This window comes from Pteropus alecto, unplaced genomic scaffold (genome assembly GCF_000325575.1).
Source record: "Pteropus alecto unplaced genomic scaffold, ASM32557v1 scaffold157, whole genome shotgun sequence".
NCBI classification, from domain to species: domain Eukaryota; kingdom Metazoa; phylum Chordata; class Mammalia; order Chiroptera; family Pteropodidae; genus Pteropus; species Pteropus alecto.
In genome coordinates this window covers 696756-722969 of record NW_006440626.1, presented here as the reverse complement: position 1 = coordinate 722969, position 26214 = coordinate 696756, and the positions used below count along the sequence as shown (strand labels likewise).

Below are 26214 nucleotides of genomic sequence, written 5' to 3'. Positions count from 1 at the left end.
GGCATATATATATATCACATTATGTGTTCACTGCCCAATGATTTCTTTTTGTCACTGCATATTTGACACCTTCTACCCCATCTACCTCTTCCCTGCCCCTCCCCCATACCCTCCGGTAACCACTAGTCTATTGTCCATGTCCATGAGTCTCCGTTTGTTTGTCCTGTTTGTTTGTTGCTTTTAGGTTTATGTTCCACATAAAGCGATATTGTGTGGTTTTCAACTTTTTCTATCCAGCTTATTTCGCTTAGCGTGATTATCTCAAGGTCCATCCAAATTGTCACAAATGGCAGTATTTCATCTCTTCTTATGGCTGAGTGATTCCATTGTATATATGTACCACAGCTGCTTTAGCCGATCATCTATCGTAGGACACTTCGGTTGCTTCCATGTCCTGGCCGCCGTGAATAATGCTGCTGTGAACATCGATGTGCATGTATCTTTTCAGATATATATTTTCAGGTCTTTGGGGTAAATACCCAGCAGAGGGATTGCGGGGTCCGTGTAAGGTTTGTACACAAACGTAGTTTGCATTTCTTCTGGGATGAATCTCCAAGACTGCTACTGCTGGGTTACATCGTAAGTGCCGCTTACTTGGACAGAGAGTTCGAACTGCTTATGCAGAGTGGCTGGAAACCGTTTTACATTCCTACCAGCGATGCACAGGTGACCGTGTCTCTGCACGCTCACCAGCATATGAAGTTACCACTATGTTTTATTTCAGCCATTCTGCCAGGTGTGTAGTGTTTGCACCACCTCACATTCCCATCAGTCCTTCCCACCCTTGACCTTATTTGGTATGGCCGGTCTTTTTAATTCTGGCCATTCTAGGGGTGCGAAGGGCTCATCTCATTGTGGTTTTGATTTGCGTTTCCCCAGCGAATAATAATGCTGAGCATCTTTGCAGGTCCTTGTTTGCCATCCATATATTTTCTTTGATGAAACGTATGTTCAAATCTTTTGCCCCGGTTTTTTAAAACTCAAGTTGTTTGTCTTCTTGCTATTGAGGTTTAAGAGTTCTTTCTACATCCTAGATTGGGTTCTTAGTCAAATTCGTGTTTTGCAAATTTCTTCCGGTCTGCGCCTCGCTCTTTTGTTTTCATAGGTGCCTGTCCCTCACTGAACCTTCTTTTTCTTTCTTGCCTCGTCGTGCTTTACATATGTGTTTACTGTCGGTTTCCCCATCTGTACTGTCAGCTCCGTGAGGGGCTGGTTTTCCTGCAGTGGCCTTAACTGCTAGCACAACAGGTGCTCCTACCTGTCCCCCTGGCCACATCATAGCTGTGGGGTGGGGATGGACAAGGACTGGTGAGCGTAGACCTGAGCATGGCCTGTTGCAAACTTCCAGGCCCGTGGGGAGGAGTGGGGTGGGGCCGGGGGGGTGGGGCAGGGTGCGGGCAGACCCCATGTCGGAGAAGGCCAGATAGACCTTTGCAAGGTGCACTTGCCAGGCTGCCCTCCTCCCCTCTGCTGCCAGCAAAGCCATCCTGATAGCCACATGCACCCTGCCTGCTGCCCAGCACCTTCCCATCAGCCTGCCCAGCAGTGAGAGCACCATGGCCTTTCTGCGGGAAGTCGATGCGGGGTGTGCGTGTGATCCAAACTCTTAATGAACTCCTCTTCCATTAGCAGATCTAGAACACGTATGTGTAAGGAGGGGATGTAGGCACAGCGTGAGGGTGTGCGATGTGTGCTGTGTGTTACGAGCGGAAGGTGTGGTCCAGGGGGATATGATATGCAGATGTCTGGCCTTCACACCAGTGCGGGGCATCTGTGTGTTATGATGTGGGGCTTTCCATGCAATAAAGCAACAACTTCCTCTCCAGGATGGAAGAGTTGTCAGCTGGTCCCTGATGTCTTTTCTGTTCACTCTTTGAAGCACTTCGCCTGGGGCCCTACCTGTGACCTTGTCCCTTCCCTCTTTTCTGACAGAGAAAAGCCCCTTCTGTAGTCAGACAGCCCCTGGCATCAATTCTGACCAGATACCCACTTTCCAGCTTGGCCTAGTTACTGCAAATCCTTTCTATCTGTTGTTTAGTCTGTTAAAAGGAAATAATAATACCTATTGGCGAGTATGACTGTGAGGATGAAGTAAGGTGAGCGTATGAAGAGTTTAACATAGTGCCCGGCATATAGGTACTCAATAAACAGGAGTGTACACGTGCACATGAAAGCATGTCCATTCCACGCACAGTAACATCTCGCAGCCTGGCCATTTCACACACACACACACACGCACACATATTTTCTCCTTTGTTCAGAACACACTGAATAAGATGTGCTCACACTAGCTGGGTAGAGGCTAGGACATAGACGCCTACACCCTGTAGCATTCAGCAATGTGTGACACACACCCCCACACGTCAGCAGCATGTCGGCCCCTTGCCAACCTGCCATTCCAGCCCCTTATCTACTCTGAGAATGTTCAAGGCGGCCAGGTGGCAGTGCCTCTCAGTAATTTTCCACAACTTGAAAGAAGCTGTGTCTTCCTTGGCTGTGGGGGTAGGAGGGGGAGGCATCGTTCTAAGGCACCCCTTCCGCTGGCCTTGTCCTAAGGCTGCTGAGCTGAGTTTCTGGGAGGAGGGGCTGAGAGTTCCAGCCTGTGCCTTGGTTGGGGCCGAACTGATTACTATTCTAGCACCATCCGGGATGCCCGGCCCAGCGCCCCACTGCACCTTGGGTCTGGCCTCTGACAGCACCTAGCCTATAGGATCCCGGTTATCGAGGTCCATGCTGCGGCCTGGGAACTCCTTGCGTTCGGTGGCCGCATCTCCTGCAGGCCTGGGTGCCCTTCACTCAGCATAGGAGTGAGTAGGTGCTCAGAAACTGAATTGCATTGTATTTCGATCCTGTCTCTGGGGATAGGGAGCTGTACACACCGTGGTTGAATGTGTGGGCTGGGGCATGGGGCTGCCCAGGCAACCTTACAGGGGCCTTGGCTTCCTCCTGTCAAGTTGGAACAATGATGGTGCCTTCCTCATAGGGTTGTTCCTGGGACTAAATGAAGGAACACACGCCAAGTGCTCAGGCAAGAGCCTGGCACCGCATAGGAAGACATGGTCTTCCTCCTTCCCTCCCCGCCCAGCAAAGTTGACGGGCTGCTGAACTCACACGCACAGATTCCCTCACCAATGTGAAGCTTCCCTGCCGGCAGGGGCTGTTAACAGCCAATCTATAAACCAGGGGGGAAAAAAAGTGCCAAGGAGAGAGGAAATAACTCTGGCTGGCTTGGGCAAGGCAGGAGGGCACATCCAGGAAGGTGGGGCAGAGGAAGCTGCTTTTGATCCAACTGGATCTTGTTCAGGGAAGAAGAGAAAGACTTCTAGTGGCCGAGAAAGAAGGGGGCCATCATAACAAGATCGCTAGGATACACCGACCCAGCTTTGTGCCTCTGAGCCGAGCCCATCTATGCACGATCTCACTTAGTTCTCTCAACCACCCAGGAGGTGGGCATGAGCATCACTTCGGTTTCACAGTCGCGGAACGTGGGCGCAGATGGCCTAGAGGTCACTGGGTCTCACGAGACCCAAATCCACGCTGACCCCATAATCGGCCTCGGAGGAAGAGTATCTCTTGATGAGGGAAGCGTGCGAGGAGGACACTCACGAATTCACAAAAATTTGGGCACCAATCGTGTGCCCAGCCCCGTTGTAGCTTCTGGGGATCCTAGGGGTGGACTTGACGGACAAGATCCGGGCTCTCACGGGAAGGAAGACAGAAAACAAGTGTACGTCATTCAGAAAGTGATAAGAACGCTGAAAGAAAAGAACGCAGAGCTCGGGAAGGGGACGGGTGGTTTTAGGTGGGCAGGGGTCTTCGACAAGCAGAGCGTGTTTGGGGACCTGAGGCCAGCTCGGGTCTGGGCTCAGCTCGGGTTGGAGTGAAGCTGTACGTGAGTGTGGTGCCGGGGTGCTGCAGAGGGCCGCTTCCGATAGCACCGAATGCTCGCCGAGTCCCTGCAAAGCGCGCGCGCCGCCGTTAGCAGCTGAGACACTCAAGGATGCGCGGCGCGCTTGCAGCGCGGGTGGGGCTCCGACGCAGGTTGGGTTGGGCGAGCGGTCCTCGCGCTCGAGAGCCAGGGGGCGTGGCCAGCCGGGGGCGTGGCTGGCCGGGGCGGAACGCGAGTCCTGGCTCCGCCCACTCCCGGGCGGGGCCTCCGGCCTCGGCGGGGCCGTTGGTATCCCGGCGGAACCTTCGCGCGGCGGGGGCGGGCGCGCGGGGGAAGTCTTTGAGGCGGCGCCGCAGCCGGCCACGGTGGGAGTCGCGGCTGAGGGCGGCGTGGCGTCCGCTCGGCTGCCGCCCGGGTGCGCGCGCAGCCCCCTCCCGGCAGCCCGCCCCCCGCCCGGCCCTGCGGATCGCGAGACGCCGGAGACGCGCTGGACGGCTGAGTAGGAGGGGGCGGCGGGAGCGCGAGCTTCGACCGGCGTCCCGGCTGCGCCGCAGGTGAGAGGCCGGTCCGGGAGGCCCGAGGGTCCCGGGCTCAGAGCCCCTCAGGACCCCCGAGACCCTCAGGGTTCGCCCCCTTTGGGACCCACGGCCCCCTGACACTGTCGGGATTCCCGGCCACCTCGAGGACCCCAACAGACCTCGGTTCCCAAGACACTCTCACCGGTTCGTCAGGAACCCTAGCCCCCGAGACCCCCTCGGGTTCCGCCCCGGCCCCCTGGCCCTGTCGGGGTCCACGGCCACCTCCGGCCCCTGACACTTTCGGGACTCTCGAAGTCCGAAACCGTTCAGGATTTTCCCTAGACTCCGAGATTCCCAGAGGACCTCCCACCTCTTCAGGGCCCCCGAGACCCCTCAGAACCCTCAGTCCCAGAACCCCCCTGAAGATCCCCTGCGGACCCCCGAGATCGTCCGAGATTGGCCCGCCCCAGGCCTCCTCAGAATCCCCTTGGGCTGCGGAGGTCCTCCGTGCCATCTTCCTTCGTCCCCCGGGATCCCTGGGCCGCCGTCGCCACCCTCGGCTTCTCCCCTGCCCCTCTCTGCCACCTGTGCTGAGCTTCAGTCCCCGTTTGGCCCCCTCGCCACGCTGGTCTCAGGGCGGGTTTCTCAAAGCTGAGGAGCTTGTGAAAGTATTCCTGGGGTTTGTGAATTCTCGATGATAATATAGGAGAGACATTTAATAGGTCACTTAATGACGGACGCTTCGTAACCAAGCAGAGGGCGCGATCTGAGCGCCCACATTTGCATTTGTGTTTACGGTTACATTGAGGCCAAAAGTGTTTAACTTTTAATGCTTTTTGGTGAGACTCATGTGGGCCACAGAAAAGTCTAGAGCACAGATCTGATGTGGAGGAAGCTGGAACTAAGTAGGTGAGGGACTTAGGGCAAATAAGGATGCTTTGAGATTATTGCCTTGGCTTAATTTATTCACTCATGGAACTAACATATTTTCGAATGCCTGATAGTTACCAGGAAATGGCACTGGAGCCAGAGTCCCTGCTCTCAGGGCCTCTTTGGAGCGGGGTGGGGAACAAGTAGGTAGGTTTTATATGGTCATAACAACAGTGTAGTGACCTTGAACGCAGCTGAGGTGGGGATGTGATTCTCAGGTCTCAGGAAGGGGTGTGAAGGAGGGCTTCGTGGAGGGGAGGGAAAGTGATAGGTAACAGGAGAGCTGATTCTTGAAGCTTGAGGTTGAAAAGTTTGCCAGGGTCATTCCAGGCAAAGGGACAGAATGTGAAAAGGCAGAGAGGCGGGCCACAAAGCACGCTGGAAAGCATAGTTTCATCCTGGGGGTGGCTGGAGACGTGTTGCCTCCTGTAATGAAAAAGGTTCTGAGGGTGGTATTAGGGGGACTCTCAAGTGGGGAGAATCCAGCTTCGTTGGTGAGCCCCACTGTGCCCTTGGCCCTTTCTTGAATCGCTGCTTCTGCCGTCGCCCAGGATCCAGCTCAGAGCTGAAGGGAGATAGTTGGTCAGTGGAGAGATAGTTGGTCAGTGGAAATGTGCTCAGGAGAGACCGGAATGGGAGAAACTGGGAGGTTTGGCCAGGTGCAGGGTTTGAGATGGGGAGTGGCAGGAAAGGGGTTGTGCGAAGGGGGTCAGGACCAAAACATGAGGAACATCTGAAGCCCTGTAGAGCAGTGGTCCCCAACCTTTTTGGCACCAGGGACCGGTGCTCGTATGAGAATCTAATGCCTGAGGATCTGAGGCGGTGATGCTGGCGCTGGGGAGCCGCTGTGAATACAGATGAAGCCTTGCTCACTTGCCAGCCTGTCACTCACTTCCTGCTGTGCAGCTTGACCCAGACCAGGGTGGTGACAGTGGGAACGGTGGCTTCCTCAGGCATGGCTAAGCTTCTTAAAGTCTAGACCCAAAAGACTGGTGTTCCAGCACTTTCTTGTCTGAGCCTACGGTTTTCTGCCTGGAGGTTGACATTGGGAACTTCTTACTCTCTTTAGGTGGAGTTTTGTCCTCTCGCCCATAGGACAGGTGGTCCCCTCGGGCTTCATCAAGGTGACAGTATGTCTGTGTCACAGTGAGCCCAGCGTGCACACAGGAAATGCTTGCGTAGCACCGTGGGGCAGGGCGACGAGAGGCCAGAGGTCAGAAGTGGAGCAGGATCTTGGGAGGTTTGGAAGCGGGGCTTGGGGGTCCTGAGGTAATGAAAGGCCTGGAGGGAGACTCAAGTTCAGATGTGTCGTGTCTGAAGTGTCGCTCTGGAGACAGCGTGGGACTAGAAGGGCTGAACCTGGAAGCAGGGTGGCTCTCAGCAGTCAGACAACTTGCGAGGACTTTAAGGCAGTGGCAGAGGGTATGGATTAGATTTAGGAAGAAAAATCTACAGGACTTTTGCTGAAGTCTGCACTTGGGCGAGGGGGAGGGAGACTATGACAGTGCTTGTCGTGCGTGGACTTTCTGTTGAGTCGATGAGACGTTCTGTATCTGTGCTCTACTCGCCACATGTGGCAATCAAGCGTTTAAAATGTTACTAGTGTGACTGAGGAACTGAATTTTCAAATTTATTTAATCATATGCAAAGGGTTTAGTGGGAAGCACACTGTTCGAGGCTTCGTTCCTCTAAATGTCATCCCTTTTAGTGTTTCCAGCAGCTCTGTGAGGTGTAAGATACTATTCCTTTCTTATAGATAATGGAAATAGAGGCTCAGCGAGACGATTGCACCCCATATTAAGTAGTACAGTGAGTCCCTGATTGTTGAACTGGGCTCTTTCGACTGGATCCTACTTCTTTCTGCCAAGGGGCCCAAGGGCCTGAAGTTCTCTGAAGTGGTGGCGTTGTTCCCTGATTAACCCTCCTTATTTGTTCCCTGCTAGACAGTTCCTGATAAACCGGCAAAGACCAAACAGAAAACTGTCCTGAGCTGGTTGTTTTGCCCGAGGCGTCTCCCTGCTACCTCTTACATCTTCCTAATGGCAGCTGTTCCCTTAGGGGTTTTGGAAAATGGATGGAGTAAGAAGGCAGGTGAAACTGCAGATCAGCGGAACTGTGCGGCTCATTTGTATAAGATTATTTTACCCGAAATATGGTTAAGGATTTGGTGGTGAAAGCGGTAGGAATGAGTGCCTCAGAGGAAGTTTTGCAGTCACAGTGGACCATGTAGTGCCCAGGATAGTGGCAAGGTGATGGGACATGAGCCAGGAGTGAGTTTGTAGCTTGCCCCTCACTCCTTGGAGGTCCTGATCAAGTCACTGCCTCTCAGAGTCTCCTTTTTTACTTCTGTAAAATTAGGGTATTTGGCGTCGCATGACCTTTGAGATCCCCCCAGCTCTAAGCTTCTACAATGGTAAGTTTAATCGGAGGTTTACTCTCTGGAACATCTCTTATTCCTCTCGGGGATGGACACGTGCTGGTGGTTCAGTATGCCTTTCACCTCTGTATTGGTGTGTTTTACTATTATTGGTGTATTGTTAAGTAACATGTCCGTTTGAGTTAGTTACACAGGATGTCACAGCTGATGGAGAAACTGTAAAGCAGTTAATGCTTTAGCTATTGGCAAAATTCCTAGTTAAATGTCAAGTATATTTGTTTGCCGTTCTGAGCTGCAGTACTGTTAGGAGCCATGAGAGACTGTGCTTACCGTGGCATTTGGCCTCCGAAAAGGGTTTCATGTCAGCCTTGGCTGTGTGAGTGGTAATGATGATCGTCACTTCACAGGGCTGTTGAGAGGATTAGATGAGATAATGCATGTAAAGTGCTTCGTACTTTCTCTTGACTCTAATAAGAGCACAAAAAGTGTCAGTAATTTAATGTTTTTGAATTCAAACTTGACCTTGAAACTTTTTATTCCTGGGGGGTTTTGTTATTACCTCGGTTTGAACATTTATACCCAAGCACTGGTTTCAAGAAGCAAGTGAACACATTTTGATCATTACAAAATAAGCATTTTTTTCCCCCTTACAATTCATTTTGACTGAATAAAAGTGATCGGTTAAGTAGCATATGTTCAAATTAAGGTTTTGTGTTGCCTGTAAATTGAAGAAAACAATTCATTCCAAAGCTCCCTTGCTAGTAATGGCTGGGATTAAGTTTGACCAGAACTGTGGTTAAATTAATATGCAGTTCTGGTGACTGCCTTGTAAAAGTATGCAGTTGGAAGCCCGCTGTTGCTGCAGGGGAGAAGCTGGCTGCTGAGCTGGTTTATAGTAGCAGGTTGACATTTTACAGTTGACGAGGACCTTCACATATTCAACTCACTGAGTCTTCCTGGTACAGTCAGTGGTGTGGGTTCCCATTGGACAGATTCGGAAACTGAGGTTGAGAGCGGCCTCGCGGCCGGGAGTGGCGTTTTCCCGACTCCAGATCCGTGTTTCTCCGCGGTGCTTCCGCTGCTGCTTGCGGCGGAGCTGTTGTGGTTTCCAGCCAGGCTTCTCTTGCGGTTCTGGAAGCTCACTTTTTGTTATCGGTGCCTTGTTTCCGGCTCAGGGGAACCTAGTCATGCTAATCAGCCTCCCCGGAAATACATCGGCCTGATCACAGGTGATTCCTTTGTGGTTGAAAGTGTGATTGTCAGACGTACTTGGAAAGTTACCCTTGCTGCCCATGATTTCTGCTTCTGTGGCCCCTCCCCAGTCTACACGGAGAACCAGGTCACAGTGTAAAGGGCAGTTTGTGGGAATCTGGTCAGAGTAATGACCTGCGTGCCTGTCGTTGAGCTTTAATAGGCACGTGCGTCCCTCCGCTGTGACGTGCTGGCGAGCGGGAGGCTGCTGGAAGTGCCTGCTTGCTGTCTCCGGGCGTCCAGACGGGCCCAGGTGTAGTCAGTACAGCGATGGGTCTGGCCTCCTTTAAGGACATCCCGCCCTTCAGAAGCGCCTGGTTACACGGACGACACGAAGAGGCGGTGTTCCCCGGTCTCCTGTCTCCCGAGTAGCACAGTTACACAGCATTCTCAGTGCCGGGTACCTTTGTAACAGCAGGGGAAGGACTGATAGGACAGTAATACCCTGACAGGCTGCCCCGCCCTCCCACGAAGTAGTCTCAGTGACCTGTGTCTAACTTTTTCCGCAAATTCTGGGCTGGGGGCATCGTATTTCATCACTAGCGATTGAGCACAGGGAGTTCAAAACCCAGCCTTCGGAAACTTTGGTGCCTGTTTGCGATGACCTCGCCACTGCTGTGTACGAGGGTGTGTCTCGAGCGTCGCCGTGCGCCCCCCTCCATCGTGAGCAGGCGCCGTTCGCGTGGGAGCTCTCATCTCTCCGCTCTTCATCTGCTCAAAAGCCATATGATAATTTATTTATAGAAAGAAAGAAAAGTTTTTCAAAAGATAGTTTTGAAGATCCCACAGACTTGAAACTTCTAATTTACGGTTTGTGCTTATAAAGCGAAAGCGCAGTTTGTAATAGAAAGTAATTAGTTTTAGGTTTTTTGTTATGCCAATTCAATAATTACTATTCCTGACATTGTCTCCCTCCCCCTCAAAACTTCGTGAACTTTCACGCGTTGATCTGTCTTCTTTCCCATCCCTCTGATCGTCACGGCTCTGTAGAACCGTGGTGCCAGCGAGTGTTTCACATGGCCGTGCCTTGGCCTGCTGCAGCAGGTCTCCGACTGGCCTCGCTGGGGTTGCTTATGCAGCTGGGTCATCTGCCTCCTTGCCTGGCGCTGATTAGCCCTGGTGGCCTCTCCCCCATGTGGGCGGTTGGTGCTGCGTTGTCAGCTCATGTGCCTGGGCTCTCCACTGTGGCCGTTCACCCTCCCAGGAGGCTAGACTGAGCCTCACAAGGCAGACTTCCTAGAGGGCAGGTTCCAGTGTCTCAGTGCTCATCAAGCTCTTGTTTGCTGATATCCCATTGGCCAAGGAAGTCACATGACCAAGCCTACAGTCAGTAGGTGAAGGACTATACAGGGGTGTGGTTACCGGGAGGCCTGATGGGGGCTGGGAGGTCATTAACAGCCTAGTTAGGGAGTGAGGGAGGCTTTGTTTTGCCAGCTGTTAAGTGACAAGTTTGGTGTCCGTAGTTTAGTCTTTTTTGCATGGGACTCAGTTTGATGAGCATTTATTTAGTGCTGAGGGCTGGGAGTTCATAGAACAAGGCAGTCTCTGGCCACTCTGAAGCTAGTTCGTAAAATACTCATGGCCTCAAATTTTAAGCAGAAAATACCCTGTGAAGATTTTTATTCGTGGCTTTAGATAACAAACACAGGAACTGCTTATTCAAAATCTGTGTTGGGGCCTGATTTTGCTTTCAGAAAATACTGATAGGTCCTTGAAAAAAAGAAAAAAGGGTTGCTATGATGACTTGGCTTTGGGCCTGCAAACTGTGGTGACGACATGATCACCAAGGAAACCAAAAGATGCAGCTTCTAAAAGGTCTCTGAAGGCTTTTCTTACCGTCGTCTGGAATCCGATTGGCTTAGAAGAATGGCATTGGGGATGGGAGTCGAACTCTGGGGCTTGCTGTCCTAGGACACAGGGAGAGACTTGGGCTACTTTCTAGGTTATTGGGAGATTTGGCTCGGATGATTATGCTGCTGAAAGAACAGGAAATGAGGTAATGTCTTTAAACATGTAGTGCTGTAATGAACTGTAAATGGCCAAATATGGGCAGCTATGCAGTTCATCATTCCAGAGCACTGTGCTGAGTTTTAATGTAATCGAGGACTTCCCATGTTGGCTACTTTGATCCTTAAGGGTACATGTCAGTGTGAAGGTCTAGAGGCCCATCTGCCGGTGGAGGTTGGAGCCTGTGTGATTGATTCTGTTTGAAGTGTAAGGAGCCAACTCCAGACCTTTGTCAAAGTCAGGCCCTGAAGGAGTTTTGAGCCCTTAAACCAGCAACAAAGCACACAGGCATGCAAGCTCTCACCTGTTATTTAAGTGTTCAGGGCTTGGAGTGATAACTTATTCTTTTGGAAGACTTTGAACTTACTTAATTATGAAGCGAAGTCCAGCCCGTAAAAGTTTAAATTGTTCATCCTGTTTTGCAGCTGTGTAAAAGCAATACTTGTTTTCAGTTTGTAACTATAACCATGTGTATTATGGAGAATCAAAAAAGTAGTTGAACAGTAATTGAAAGGACTAGAGATAGATTTTTAAAGTTCTTTACCATGGAAACAATTTGGGGCATTTCCTAAGTCTTTGACCAGTGACTGTTTAAAAAATATTCCAAAATGTTGTGTAGAGAAGGCTGAGATAAAAGACCCCTTCCCAGAGGCGAGAAGGGGTCACCATTTCAGCCATGTGAATTATTTGGGGAGGGGCAGTGGTGGGGGGTAATTGAATTAGTTCACTGATAAGCATCTCATTAACTTTTCAAGTCAAGCACACAAGAGGATATGTGGATGGCATAAAGTTTTCCTTTGGTTTTTTTCCAGCGTCATACCCTGGAAAATTATTTTTGGTGACCTGATTTTAATTGAGGGGAAAACAAAGATCACACATCTGAAAAGGTGGTTTTCAGTCAGTGCTCGTTAGGGTATGGCAGAGCAGGCCCTTGGATATTCCGCTGGCCACTGTCCTGGAAAGCAGTTTGGCAGTGAGTGCCGAAATGTTTTACAGTGTTCATGTTCTTTAACTCAGCAGATCTGCTTCTCAGAAACCTCTCCTGAATAAATAATTTCAAAATGCATTTAAAAAAAAACACGCAAAGATGGTTTCTCAGAGTTACGGTAACATCCTGCCTGCATCAGGGGTATAGGTGGAGTAAGTGATGGCGTGAAAATAAGCTAGGATTCTGTGTACGTAGCTGTCACACTTTTATTTATGAATCGTTTTTAATAACATGGGACGTGTTCTTATTCTAATGCATGAAAAAAGTAGGATGTGAACTATGGTCTCAAGTGACTGAAAATTTTAAAGTAAAATGCCTAGAGGGAAAAATATAAATGTCAGTAACAGTTATTGCTCATAGGTAGTAGGATTATAGGCTTTTTTAAACTTCATTTTTCTGTATCTTTTCTCGTTACAGTGAATAATTCTATAATTAGGGGGAAATGTGATTCTGGAAAAGTTGTGGAGTTTGGAGATAGTTTGGCAATAGAGACCTAGCTGGTTCAAGATTCTTGTTTTATAAGTGAAGAACTAACCTCTTACTTTGGTCATTTCTTTGGACCGGATTGCAGTAGGGCCGCGGGGAGGCCTGGCCTCTCGGAAGACTTGCTGAGAAGTGTCATGCGCCACCCCAGTCACAGTGCTCCGTGCCCCGGACCCTCCCCTGAAAAGCGGCCCGCCTCGCCTTCGCTCCGCGTTGGCCAGTCTCTCCCCCGGGCTGAGTCACTGGCGTCCGTGTCAGCCGGAAGCTCTTCTGGAACAGCCATGAGGGGATAGCACGAGGACCCGGGCGTGGAGGCCACCGCACCGTCTGTGCTCGGTGCACCTTAGTGTCCCTTCAGTTTCCGTCCAGCGCGGAGTCTGCATCCAAGCCGTGGCCTGGCCCGGCGGGTCCCCCAGACTTAGGAACAGCGGCTTACGAGACATTTTGGGTGTGGGTTCTTTTGTATATGGCGTTTTTCAAGTATTCCGATTTAAGTAAAAATCCAGGAGCTTTGATTTTAATTCCAGCCTTGCTGCTCTTCCAGGATTCTATTCTAATAAAAGGAGTTTTATCTTGAAAATTGAAGTCACGTCTGACTAACTTTTCTCTGTAGGATTCACAGATGGATTCAGTGGAAAAGACAACAAACAGAAGTGAACAGAAATCAAGGTAAATAAAGTGAGCTGCACCTTCGAGCAGGTCGCAGTGCCACGGGTCTCCTTGTGCTATGGGCACCTGCAGAGGCAAATGAAGTGAGGACGCTGGGCCAGGAGGGACGCTCAGGGGCCGTGTAGCCACCTTCGCTTCAACATAAGAAACGTTCCAGAAGGCAGTTTTCCCTTTCTGCTCAAGGGAGGGACCGTAACCTGGTCTCCGAACCCAGCAACAGCCATCACAGAGTCACATCTAAGATTAGGAATGCCATGCTTAGCCAGAAAGAATTCCCTGACCGTAGGCCACACGTCGTGCCTGTGATGAAGAGATGCCGGGGGGGAGGAGCTGATCTTGGAATGCGCTGGGGTTGATAAGTGGCAGAAAACCAGCATTTTGCCAGGAATTTTATCTGTCATGGCAAGCAGGGGTCATTTTGTCATCATGGTTATTTTTAAGCTCTTTGCAACTTCATAGGAATTAAAATTGCTGAGCTTTTCGCTCACTAATATATCACTTACACCAGGGGGGATTCAAGATGAGAAAGACACAACTGTCCCCAAGTTCTTTATGGAATGAGGGTAGAACATGTAAAATAAACAGACAACAAGCAATAGTACACAGGCTCTGTCTTCCCGTAGCACAGAGCCGGGGACAGGCACTTGTGCGCGCGGTGCAGGCCGGACTCGGCCGAACCCTGCGTCGTGAGTCTTTGGGGCTGCGGGACTCCGTGTTCCCTTTCATTCTCTCCCTCCCTTGTTCTGAAGCAGAAAGTTTTTGAAAAGCCTCATCCGAAAGCAGCCCCAGGAACTGCTGCTGGTCATTGGGACCGGTGTCAGTGCAGCGGTGGCCCCGGGAATCCCCGCCCTCTGCTCGTGGAGGAGCTGCATTGAGGCCGTCATCGAGGCTGCGGAGCAGCTGGAGGTGCTGCACCCCGGGGACGTCGCCGAGTTCCGCAGGAAGGTGACGAAGGACCGGGACCTGCTGGTTGTTGCCCACGATCTGATCCGGAAGATGTCGCCTGTAAGTCTTTCTCAGACAGGTACTTCAGCTTTCCCTGGAGTGACTTGGTTCTGGGCCAGGCCGGCGAGTCTGAGACTGACATTTAGATTTCTGCGCGTCTACGTGCTATCTTTTCTCAGCAGTCAGGCTGACGAGCCAGAAATCTGTAAGTCCCTCAAAAGATCATCTCTCTGAACAGTGGTGCCGGGGACAGTATGGAGCTCCTGACACAGCCCGTGTTAAACGGAGCCTGAGTGTGTGAGATTGTGGCAGGGGTGTCGTCAGGCTGCACTGGGGACGAACTTTACGGTTTCGTATTCGTTTCATGAAGGCGTATCTTTGAGGCGTGTTTTTGGGCTGAGCTGGCTGGCTACATCCCTTCAGATGACGAGTGGCTTCTGAAAACACTTTAAGATGGGAGAGGTTCGAGCATCTCTGTCTGCAGCGGAGATGGCCCTGTACAGGAAGAGCACGCGCGGCCTCAGGGCCCGCTGCGGGGTCCGTGGGCCGGTGCAGGCGTGGGGCCTGCCTGGTCCGGGTGCGCGGCCAGGCCGTCGTGCAGTCGGCCGCGGCGTACAGTGGCCGATGCTGGGGCAGAGGCCCGTGGCGGGCTCCTCCTCGTACTCCTGTGTTTACTGAAGAAGCACAGCCGCCACCTGAGAGTCGGGCGGGGAGTACGTGTTGGGGGTGAACACGGGAAAGCATGAAACAGGGATGCGGTGGTCGTCAGGAGGCGAGCAGAGTTTAGGCTGCTGTACAAAGATACCCCAAACCGCTGGCTTCAGTGTGGTGACGTTGCTGTTTCTCTCGTAAAAGGCTGCGTGTGGCGGCCCCAGGAGCGCGTCGCGGCCTGACCGCGCTGGGGACCGGCTCCCGTTGTGTTGCTCTGCCCTCTGCACCCTGCAGCTTCCATCTCGTGCTCTGAGCTGGCGCCCCAGCTCCAGGGGCCACGTCTCATTCTTGTCCTGTCGAAGGTCTCAGCAGTGCCTGCGCTCTGCCTGTCACCTGATTTAAGATGCCCTTCAGACACCCGGTTCCTAGACTCAGTGAAGGGACAACCAGTACTTTGCAGCTCTCGAGGGGAAATTTGGCCTGTGAGGCCCCAAGTGATCTGCTTCCAGGTCACCCCTCTGACCTCACCCGCTGACAGAGCCCCTCACTCCTCTGTTGCCACGAGGGCCCTTGCACTCACTCTTCCTCTGCCTGGAGATCTCTTTCCAGAGGCCCCTTCTTCCTCAGCTCTGTGCTCAGATGTCTCTCATCAGGGAGGAGGCCCCTCCCTGCTGTCCTGGGACCCATCCACCCTTTGCCCCCAGCAGTGTCATAGTCGTGTCCCCTTCCCCCCCTGCTTCCCCCTTTTCTTTTCCCAAAGCGTTTATCAGTGTTGATGGATCACTTACGGATTTGCATATTATTTGTCTCCCACCTCTCGAGTTTTATAAACTCTGTGAGGTTGCGGGTTCCCCCCTGCTCCACTCAGAATATTACCTGGGTAGGTGCCCGGTCGTTGTTGACAGATGATGTTTTTGTAACTCCCGGCCCACCTTCCCACAGCGGACAGGCGACACCAAGCCCAACTTCTTCCAGGACTGCCTGATGGAGATCTTCGACAACCTGGAGCAGCACATCCAGAACCCGCTGGTGCTGCAGTCGATCCTCGGCCTGATGGAGCGGGGCACGATGGTCCTGACCACCAACTATGACAACCTGCTGGAGATCTTCGGGCAGCAGCAGAACAAGCCCATGGAGTCCTTGGACTTGAAGGACAAGACTAAGGTTCGGGCTGCGGGGCCCCGGGGGCGGGAGGCGGGTGGATGGGGAAGGCTCTGAGTGTCGGCACCGCACCGTTGGGTGGATGCGGAAGAAGCCTTCGTCTCTACAGCAGGGAGTCAGTCGGCAGGAAAGGCGCTGTCAGCTCTCCATGAAACCCCACTGACTCGGCCCTAACGCTGAGCTCGCCTCTTCCCAGTGGTGGGGCACGGAGGGCAGCTCCCTGAGTGTCCCAGGACCCCCTTATGGCCTGCACTTGGTGCCTTTTTTTTTTTTGCATTCTCTTCTCCTGATGTGCCAGAGTTCCTCACCTGCATTTATTCATTACAGGAAACATGGGTAATAAATAAAATAGCTAAGGAACGGAGAATCGCTCACAGCCCTATTGCTGTGAATTTGGTTAATTTGCTTTCTATCTTTTAACAAATTGAGATTATAATATATATAGTTATTACCCTGACTTTTTTAATACTGTATTTTCTTGTCAGTAAGCTGTTTTTAAAAGCATGATTTTTAAATGGTGGTATAATTTTAAAAGTAAGGTATCGTTACCCTTCTCTTACGTTAGCATATTTTTTTCACTATTAGACATCGCGCTACAGCGGAAATCCTTATGCTTCTCTGTCTCTATTTATTTCTTTAGGATAAATTCCTAGCAGAGTTTCAGGGTCAAAGGGTACGAATATTTTAAAGACAGGTGATCTAAGTCAGCAGATTGTTTTCCAGGAGTGCCCGCCGACGCGGACCAGCCGAGTGTGGCGCACAGGCAGCCCGCGCTGCTGCACTGCACGGTCGTGCGTTTTTCTCCAGCAGAGAGATGACGACGCGCTCCGCGTGGTCCTCCTTTTCTGCGGCATCTGAGTCTCCGAGGGATGCCTGTATTTCCTTCCCGTATCTCGCCAACACGTGGCGTTACGAACAAAGCAAAACACATTCTACCCACAGGATAGGTGGAAATGTAACGTTTTTATTTCTCTCTTTACTGAGGTTGAACACGGTTTCATTTTATTGAGTACATTTCTTTCATGGCACGGTCACGCCTCGTCAATTTGTTTACGGGTTTTATGTTATTACTACTAATACCGCCACCCGCGTTGTCTGGTCACTTCGTGAGGGAAGGCCTCAGCCCCTGTACATGAGGAACCCGACGTCTCACTCAGGACCTGAGTCGTGTGGGGACTCGGCTCCTGCCCCTTGGGTCCCCTTTCTGCAGAGTGTGGCAGAGAAAGCATGGCGGGCGGTCCCGTGCGCATGGACTCACGTGGACCGGCGTGGGGACTGTGCCGATGTGACCACATGGTGGCGTCGCACCCTCTCTGGATAGGACCCCTGCTCTAATGTCCGAGCAGCATGGTCCCTTCTGGGAGGCCTGCTCCCGGTTCTGGTGTCCCGGGAAACACACCGCGATGGCATATGGCAGAGGTGCCAGCTGCTCACCTGCCTGCTTTATGCTGGCGAAGCTGCTGGTGTTCGGTGTCGCCGGTGCTGCCCGCCAAAGCAAAAGCCCCTGGTGTGAAGATGAAACGGAACGTACACGATGTGCGTCTTCTAAGGACCTTTGTGCCGAATCTGGAACCAAAATCAGTTTAGGGTGGTTTGATGTTACTTGTTCCATATATTTTTTCTGGGTGTAAAAACACGATGTACATAGCAGTAATCCAAGTACAACGTGTAACTTAGTGAAAGTCCTCGAGTCGCTCTGTAATCAGTCTGAACAGCTGCTGTGATCTCAGATGGTAAAGGCGTTTTCTGCACTGTCTTTAAAGATGTTCTTTCTGATACGATGTGACCAAGAAGAAGCGCTAATGGCTGAGTTACTCTTAGGTTTTAAAGGTTTAATTATAAGTGGAAACATCTCTTTCTGAAGGAGATTTGAAAAACCACGAATCCTATGTAGGCGCTACCCGTTTACATCTTTTTTCAGTAATACCCACTTTCTCTTCTTTGGGCTCGATTTTTGACAGGTCCTTCAGTGGGCGAGAGGACACATCAAATACGGGGTTCTCCACATCCATGGCTTGTACACAGACCCCTGTGGGTTGGTGTTGGACCCGTCAGGATATAAGGATGTGACTCAAGACCCGGAAGTAATGGTACTGCCCGTCTAATTCCGCGGTGTTCGTGCCCCGTGGGGCCGCGTGGTGGCCGCCAGCCATCTGGCCGCAGTCCGAGCGGTTTCCCGGCCTCTAGGCCTTCGTGCACTTTGGGTCCACATGGCTGCGGGGGGTGGGCCTGCCCCTCTGCCCCCAACTGTGTGTCCAGGGCCTGACACAGCGTCTGGCACATCACACAGGTGCTCAGTAAACGTTTGTTGCGGGACTTTTTTTAAAATGCGGGTCCGACCTGACTTTCTCATTGCCACCAGCCATTCTGGGACTCCTGCTCAGGGGACAGCTGAGTTTCCTCAGCGTGACCCGCAGGCCCCGCACGGTCCCCAGTGCTGTCCTCTGGCCTCTCCTCCCTCGTCATGGTCCCCGGGTCCGTGCAGGAGACCCTGTCTGATACCCTCCTCCCTTTTCTCTGCCCCGCACTCTCTTTTGCATTCAAAATCCAGTTTTAAAACTTCCTTCTCTGCAAGGCTTTCTTGATAGGCGAGACGAAATGAAGTGTGGGGAACCGCTCGCCCGCCTTTTATGAACTCTCTCCACTCAGCACATAGAAACGACAGTGCCTTCACTGAGTGCCTGGCGAGCTCAGGGTCAGGCACGTGTCCCTCGGGGCTCCCCCCAGGCTGTGGACCACGGCAAGGGGTGGCATGTGGACGATGGGGCTGAGGCTCCTGGCCCACGTCGCCATGTCCAGGACAGGGTGTACCTGAGCTGCTGCCGGCCCTCTGTCAGCTGTCTGCTTTGGTGGTGCCCCCACCCCGCATGAGTGACCCCATGTGATCTTTGCTTCCCCCTGGGGCCACTGTCACTGGTCCCTCCTCAGCTCTGCTTCCCTCGCCCTCCAAAACCCCATTTTGCTGACAGCAGCCCCCACGCCCCCAGAAGTTCCCATCCGTGATCCACTGAGACATGTCAGTTCCAGGGTGTTTCCTGTGCTCAGTTCCAAACTGAAAAATTTAATATCTTTATTTTATGTTTTAAAATTGTATGTAATTCTACAAGATTTGGGTTGAGTGACTACATGAACAGGATTGGTGGGTGCGTGGGGCGGGCAGTAGGCTGTCCTTTGGGTTCGCGGACACTGGGCATGGACGCGGGGCATGGGCTGGTGTCCCTGGCTTGGAGAGGACGACGCCCTGTGGCTCCGTGAGGCAGGCATCAGCCCAGCTTCGGCCTCAGTTGGCACTCGGTGCCGCTGAGGCCCAGGCGCTGCCTCGCCGTGTTCCTCCGTGCGGTTCTCAGGGGTGGCCTGTGACGGAGCAGCGATGTCCAGGCGCAGATGTGTGACTCAGGTGACTGTCGCTATTCCTTCACAGGAAGTTCTCCAGAACCTATACCGCACCAAGTCCTTCCTGTTTGTGGGCTGTGGAGAGACCCTTCGCGACCAGATATTCCAGGCGCTCTTCCTGTACTCGGTGCCGAATAAGGTGGATCTGGAGCACTACATGGTTGTGCTCAAGGAGAGCGAGGACCACTTCTTCAAGCACCAGGCAGACATGCTGCTGCACGGGATCAAGGTCGTGTCCTACGGGGACTGTTTCGACTATTTTCCAGGATACGTGCAGGACCTTGCCGTTCAGATCTGCAAACAGCGCAGTCCAGGTACGGGCTTCCTTTTTCCCCTTGCACTATACAAACCGATAGGGTTCCGCCAGTGTTTTCTGGCCTTTCTTCCCCCCCCCTCCACCCCCGAGAATTCATTACATACCACAAAATAAAATTGAGATCTTATGTTACATACCGTTAAATTCACCAGTCTTCCAGTTATTTCTGGAAGATGTCTCTGAATACTTTAAAAATGGCCGGTCGGGGTAATCGGTACGATCGCCATGGTCTGTAAGTAGGACCTGTTGGTGGAAGGCCGTGCGTGTGGCTGGGAGTGTTTATTCCTGTTTCAGATGACATGCCACGCCTCAGGTTACTTTAACCAAGAAAGAAAACTGCCCAGCCAGCTCCATCCGCTGATACTGAGACCTGAAAGATGAGGATGTTTCATACCTTCATCCTGTCACTCCATCTTAGGAGTTAAGACCGCAGAGGCACAAAATGATTTTATGAAGACTTTTCTTTCTTTTTTCAAACTACGTCTTTTCCGTTTTGCTGCGTGCAACACCCTTTAAGTAATTGTCCTGTCCCTTCTCCTGGGGAGCTTGTCACTTGCCGGGAATGACCAAACTAGTCAGGTAGCTGGGCCTGCGGGCGGTTACTGGCTCTGAGTCTGGTGCCATGAAGTCTGGATGATGGCAAACTCGGAGGAGCCTGTGTTGACTGTCGTCTGGTTGTAATAGGAAACCCAGACGCACTCACCTACACGGTGGAACTGGGTTAAGCACAAAGATGGCTGGACATGCCCGGCCGTGAACTTGAAGACCGGAGAATGCTAAGCTCACGGGTAACCGAATGCACGGAGGACCCAGCACCTTAGCTTATTCCCATGCGTTCTTTCCGAATTGCTAATACTTAGCAAAACGGACTGATTTAGGTTGCATTTCCATAGAAAGTACAGGAAGGGCAAGAGCCGGTTTCTCACAAGGAGGAGGGGACTGACGCGTGCTGTGTCACACACGCTGCTGTGCACGTTACCTTGGCCTGATTTCCGTTTCAGTCACAGTAGCCACTGTGACTTTATAGATGACGAGACGAGCTCAGAGAGGAGCATGACCCAGCCATTTGGTGCCGGGTGTTTTGAAGCAGGATTGGGATCCCGGACCGATAGCAGTCACGTACTGCCTAGTGTGTCCCCCGGACGGGCCCGAGCACGTGGCTCTGGAGAGGGGTAGCGGCTCACCTCCCTCCACCCCTAACCACCCCCTCTCTTGCCTCCACACGCACAAGTACCCGGAGGACCAGGACCCACTGTGAACCCCAATGAGCTCGGGCTCCTGGAGCGCCTTCCTGTCCCCACCGAGGCCCCTTTTCCAGACCTTGGCAGCTGCCAGGGGCCTGAAAGATCTTTGGGACTTGTTATCTGTGAGTGTGTCCTTGAGGACATTTGTACTTAAATTCGTGAGGTGCCTCTCCTCGCCGGAGAGGGTGGCATACTGGTGATGACAGAAGTAACAGTGACAGCGGGTGCCACGCCGTGCTCCGGGCCGGCTCAGGGGCTTCACGTGTGGCCCTGGGAGGTGGAGAGGACAGGGCACGAACCAGCCCACCGTTCCACAGCGTGCCCGAGTGGGCCTCCCCGCGCCCTGTCTCGTGGCCTCGCCACTGTCTCCCCTGCTGGCCGGAGCAGGAGGGACGTAGGGTCTCTTCTGCTGACTGTCTGTCTCCCTTTCTTCCCTAGACGCCGACCGAGTGGACAGCACCACGCTGCTGGGTAAAGCGCATCTTGATTTGGGTCGGCCCCTTCTCTTCCTGCCGCTGTCTATACAGTCGCACACGTGTCCTCACGCTACGTAACGTGGCCTGTGTTAGAACAGCTCTGACAGGGATGACACGGTGGTGCCTCCGTGATGGTCCCCGCCACTGGGAAGCACGGTTGTCAGTCGTGGGCCTGGGAATAATCCCGGCCCTACGGCCAGAGTCACAGGGAGGTCGGGACAAGATTCTGTGTTCCAGCCTCCTGTGCAGGCTGCGCTAACCGTGACCGTCCCCTTCAGAAATTTTAGTCGCAAAGCCGCTCCGCCTTCGCGTTTGCAGTGCGAACGCTTTTCCCCTGGCTCCGCTGAGCCCGGGTCTGAGTTAGCAGGAAGTGCCCGCCCGGAGGCCTTCCCTGGGTGACCCTGGCACCGGCTTTGTCCACGCCGGTTGCCGCTGGCCAGATGGCAGCCATGGGCTGGGCTTCGTGCGCGGCCCGGTCCCCGTGGACCCAGCTAGGCGGCTCCACGGCCGTGGGAGCCGGCGGTTCAGGAATCAGACACGTGCGCGCGCGTGTCTGATTCCGCGTCGAGCGTTTACTAAAGCTGCCTCCTCACCTAGACGTGACTCCCAGGCCCTCCGCTCCTTTCGAGAAAGCCTTTGAGTGGACTGAGGTCCGCGGTGGGACATCGGGTCCCGGGAGAGCCGCTTTCTCATAGGAGCCTTCGCCTTTCAGGTAGCGCCTGTCAGGACTGCGCGAAGAGGAAGTCGGAAGAGAACGGGATCGAAGTGTCGAAGAAGCCCCGGCGAGCAGGTACCGCGCCACCTGCCTGGCTGGGGGTCCTGGCCACAGGGCCGGGTCTCACTGCCCTTGCTGTGGGTGGAGGGCGTGGCACACAGGTCATTGCCCCGCCAGAGGCACCCACTTCGGAAATTTAAGGGAATGTGTTATTGAGGAAAAACACACACAGTGCACGGGCTGTGAGGTCAGCCAGTGAGCCTTCAGCGGACACACCCACGGAACCACATCCGGGTCAAGACACAGAACATTGGCAGGACCGCCCCACTTTTCCGTCACTCCCCTGTCTGACTGTCCTGACTTTGTCACCTTAGTCTCCAGAGAAAACTCCTTTAGGTCATTTGTGTTTTGTTGCCTCTGTGACCGAATGAGATTTACTGGAACTGTTTAAGTGGATCATCTCTGCTGACTCGGGGCGATCTGGCTTCTCCGCTGTCCCCACTCCCTGGTTTCCGTAGCGAGTCATTCTGGTCCTTCAGATGATGTGCTCGTCTGCATTTCGGTGACTTCCCCCTGCTCTGGGCCCCTCCCCTGCCTTCCACACCTGCCCTTCCTCAGCCCACTTCCCTAAGCCCACCCGCTTTCCTCCCGTCACGTCCGTAGGACTCCATGGTTACAGGACTGAGGAAATTAGCCCTCCAGTTGCTCTACAGGTTGACTCTCGAAGTTGGAGAACAGAATCATTTACTTGATTAAAAAGATGTAAATATTTTTCCTAGTTAGCCGACTGTGTCGTGTTAATGGACCCAACGTCAAGATGTGTTCTGTCTGTCAAGGCCGAATGTGTTTTCACTCACGTTACACTAATCATGCCTCCCTTCTGACTGTTGCTTATTGATATTCCTTGTGTTTATTTTTTGAGGAGTTTCTAGATTCCTCTTTCCGCTGCTGTCCACAAAATGACTTTTCACAGTATTTTTTAATGTATGCGTCTTCTCCGTCACACTGCCCCTCGTTTCCCAAGACGTCGCTCTGCTCCGCTGCTTGCTTGTCACCCTGGGACGCCCCTAGATTACTGCCAGATCTCCCCCACCTGTTCTGCCAGACCCTCCTCAGGCAGCTTCTGCAGGCCAGCTCCTGGGGCTGGTGTGTCTTTGGGGGGTCCTCAGGCTCCGTGGGTGGTTACGGGGAGGTTCTCGGTTCATCCTTCCCCCCGGAGTGCCAGTCAGAAGCGTGTAGGCTTCCTGTGGAGGAGCATCCCACCCCATTCTCAGTGGCTTGGAGGTGACCTGTTGCTCTCCTTTCTGGTCGTCTTCCTTGTTAGAAGTTTCACGAGGACGTATGTCGGTGGATTCTTTTACATACCTCGCTCCATTTTCTTCTTCCATTTCTCCAGTTCTGGAATCATGTGCAGTTTCCTTGGTTTTACCTCTCTGCTCCCTCTTCCTTGAATTCACACTAGGTGAGATCTGGAATGATTTCTACTCTGTTTTCTCTAATGTCTTAATTTTCATTTTGTTTTCATTTTTCTCAAAATCTTTCTAGGAGATTCCCAAAATTGTATCAGCCTTTGGGTTGGATTTTTATTTTGACAGTGTCATAGTTAACTTCTCGGAGCTCCTGTTTTAGGAGTTATTCTTTCTTAGAGCATCTGTTATTTTATGACTGTGATATCTTTTCAAATATCTAGAGAAACCAGAGGCTTCCATGGGTCCCTGACTCTAGTCCATTCCTGAAAACATCGGTCTGGAGGAGTTTCAGATGACGGGGTTTATTTTTTATTACTTTATAAGGAAACCTCAGTAAAACACTCTTAAGCACCTGTGTAATACCCCAGGCCTTCCTGGAGCTATGAAGCATGTAACACATCAGTTACCCATTTACTTACCGTTTGTTTTAATTTCTCAGTGGGGATGCTTGAGCGGTACTGTGGTGCTGCGTTTGCCTTCTGTACAAGGAACATGTACTGTTGAAGTTGGCTGTTTAATGAAGGCAAATAACACTTAATCAAGTAAAATAAACAGTGTAATTTTTTAAATGGCTACTCGCAGAGTGAGTGGTGGCCTGAGTTAGGCCTGGCGGCAGGAGACAGATGGGGCTTTGGCCTCTTGCCGTCCGGTGGCGGGCGAAGGGGAAAGGGCTGGGAGCCTCGTGCGGGGCCGGCTGAGATACAGCTGGTGCGGTTCATTTTTTTCTGGATGCAGCATGTATCCTAGAGGGAGAGTTCAATTGTTAGCATTTTGGATAAAATTCTTTGAAGTCTTACAGCAAATATGTGGGTTGTGAGTTCAGCTGATAGGGACATCTGTAATTAATGAGATTCATGTCCTTTGAGTTGTTTCCTCAGGGCAGGTGGTTCTTCCCACCAGCATCTTCCCTGCCCCTTGTTCTACTCACGTCTGGTCCCTCAAGCTGCAGACTGGGAAGGCAGCCCAGGTGACTGTCCCTCTGTCCCAGTACATGGTGTGGGTTCCCGCTGCTGCTGCAAAAACAGGGCGGGACTCAAGTGGTGTGTGTACCAGGCGTCAGGGCCTCCTGCCTGGTGGACTTGTGGACCAGTGGCCAGCAGTTTCCCCCAGTCCCCTTCAGGCCAGCGCCACACCAGCAGCCACGTCTCCCCAGGCAGAGAGCCCTCTGGTCTCTCTCCTGTAGAAAGCTTGTCCTGTCCTGCATGCGGGTGACAGACCACCTTAGTTCTGCCGGCCACCCCTGCTGGCTGGAGAGCTCAGGGCACTGGGGCAGGCTCCCGTCTGCATGCTGTCCCCTTGTGCATGAACTGGCCTTCGTGTCCCCTGGCTTCCGCAGGCTTCTGTTGACACTGCCCGCCCCCATCCACCGAGAAGGGAGAGCTCACCCAGCTCTGTTGGTTGAGATTTCCATGGATCTTTGTAAACCAGATGTCATCATTTGCTTGTCCTCCGGGTATTTATGATGCAAAGCCATTTCTGGACAAAGGCTATTTCCATTATGACAGGAGGCGTTTTCTGTCTTTAGCACATAAGAAAAACTGTACAAAGTTTCTGCAATCGAAATCCTAACTGCGGACTTTTTCAAGCCAAATCTTAACATTTTGGTATTCCTTTCATTTTGTTTGAACAGATGATGCTGGAGGGTCTTGAAATCTTTAAAACCAATAAAACCTGCAACTTGAAAACCAGCCTTCTGTACCCACAGTGCCATACCCAGACGACGAGGAATGTTCAGAGAACGCCACACGGATCTCTCACTTCTAAACTGTCACGTACCCCGAAAGAGCCACGTGGGGGTGTGGCCCTCAGAGGCCGGTGAGCGTCCCACCGTGAGTTAGCCGCTTGGGAGGCGAAGCACACGCTCAGGTAGCCTTGGCGGCCTGGTGGACAGCTACCTCAGGGACGGGAGGGACCCGGGTTCTGGCTCCCATCGGACATGCTCTCTTGGTCATGGTGGTTTTTCCTAATAAAAGGGGGAGAATGAAGACTGTCCAAGCAACAGTAGTTGCCAAAGAGAAAATAAGAAACCGGACTCTTAAATTTTATAATTTTTATGTGGAAACATCTATTACTGTAGGAAGAAATTTAAAGTATGTTTGTTATGTCGGCAAATAGTAAAGTATGAATGGACAGTTGCGTTCCACTGGCTAGGGAGAGTGGTGTTTTTAAATGAATGGCTAGGTCACTAGGGCGTCTTTGGAATGACATGTTTTCAGTGACTTCAGTTCCGAAGAGCAGCAGGTCTAGGAAGTGAAGTCACGGTGAACCAGAGCTTTCTGAAAAGTGCAGTCCAGGTCCATTTTGTGGCTGACAACTGAGAAGTGACAAGTGGAGCACAAGACCAAGTTTTTAACTTTTAGTTAAGAGTGTAAGTTCCAAGCTTTCCAAGCCTGTTCTGGGGGGAGGTCCAACCTGTCCTCATCTCCTGGAACCCCTCCCATGGCCCGTGTGAGGGAAGGGACGTGCAGGGTGGCAGGGTGCGCTGGGTGAACCTCGCGAAGGGCCTGCAGCGCCGCGAACATCTTCCGGGCTTCCCATGGCAGAGATGTGCGCTGTGTGCGGGGCTCACTCCCGGGCCATGGCAGAGACTCTGCTTGGTTTCCGTTTGAGGCTGCCTATTTTCATGTGACATTTCTTGCCAAGCACTATGACTGATGGCACTGGAGCGCCCCACAAGTGTAGAGAAAGTTAAGAACGAAAAATGTAAGGTTGGGATATATAGGGACAGAGAG

At 52.3% G+C, this 26214-nt stretch overlaps 1 protein-coding gene across 8 annotated transcripts; it reads left to right on the top strand.

Moving 5' to 3' along the window:
• The first annotated feature begins 4197 nt into the window (after positions 1-4197).
• FAM118A (family with sequence similarity 118 member A) lies at positions 4198-25625 on the top strand. 8 transcript variants are annotated; one of them, XM_006917323.2, is made up of 10 exons: positions 4198-4443; positions 13057-13112; positions 13865-14117; positions 15651-15872; positions 17831-17959; positions 19291-19576; positions 20810-20944; positions 21261-21293; positions 22011-22088; positions 25113-25625. In XM_006917323.2, exons 2-10 carry the CDS (start codon positions 13066-13068, stop codon positions 25130-25132), a joined length of 1203 nt encoding a protein of 400 aa, XP_006917385.1. In that variant the 5' UTR covers positions 4198-4443; positions 13057-13065; the 3' UTR covers positions 25133-25625. The 8 variants fall into 8 exon arrangements, with proteins under 8 accessions (XP_006917385.1, XP_006917384.1, XP_006917387.1 ...); XM_006917322.2 differs by having other exon boundaries at positions 13862-14117; XM_025050612.1 differs by lacking the exon at positions 4198-4443 and adding an exon at positions 10223-10961 and having other exon boundaries at positions 13862-14117.
• Positions 25626-26214: the final 589 nt, after the last annotated feature.

Coding starts and splice junctions, on each gene's coding strand:
- FAM118A (XM_006917322.2), top strand. CDS start 13,066: ATGGATTCAGTGGAAAAGACAACAAACAGAAGTGAACAGAAATCAAG. Junction 17,960..19,290: donor CTCAAGACCCGGAAGTAATG/GTACTGCCCGTC, acceptor ATTCCTTCACAG/GAAGTTCTCCAGAACCTATA. Junction 19,577..20,809: donor CTGCAAACAGCGCAGTCCAG/GTACGGGCTTCC, acceptor CACACGCACAAG/TACCCGGAGGACCAGGACCC.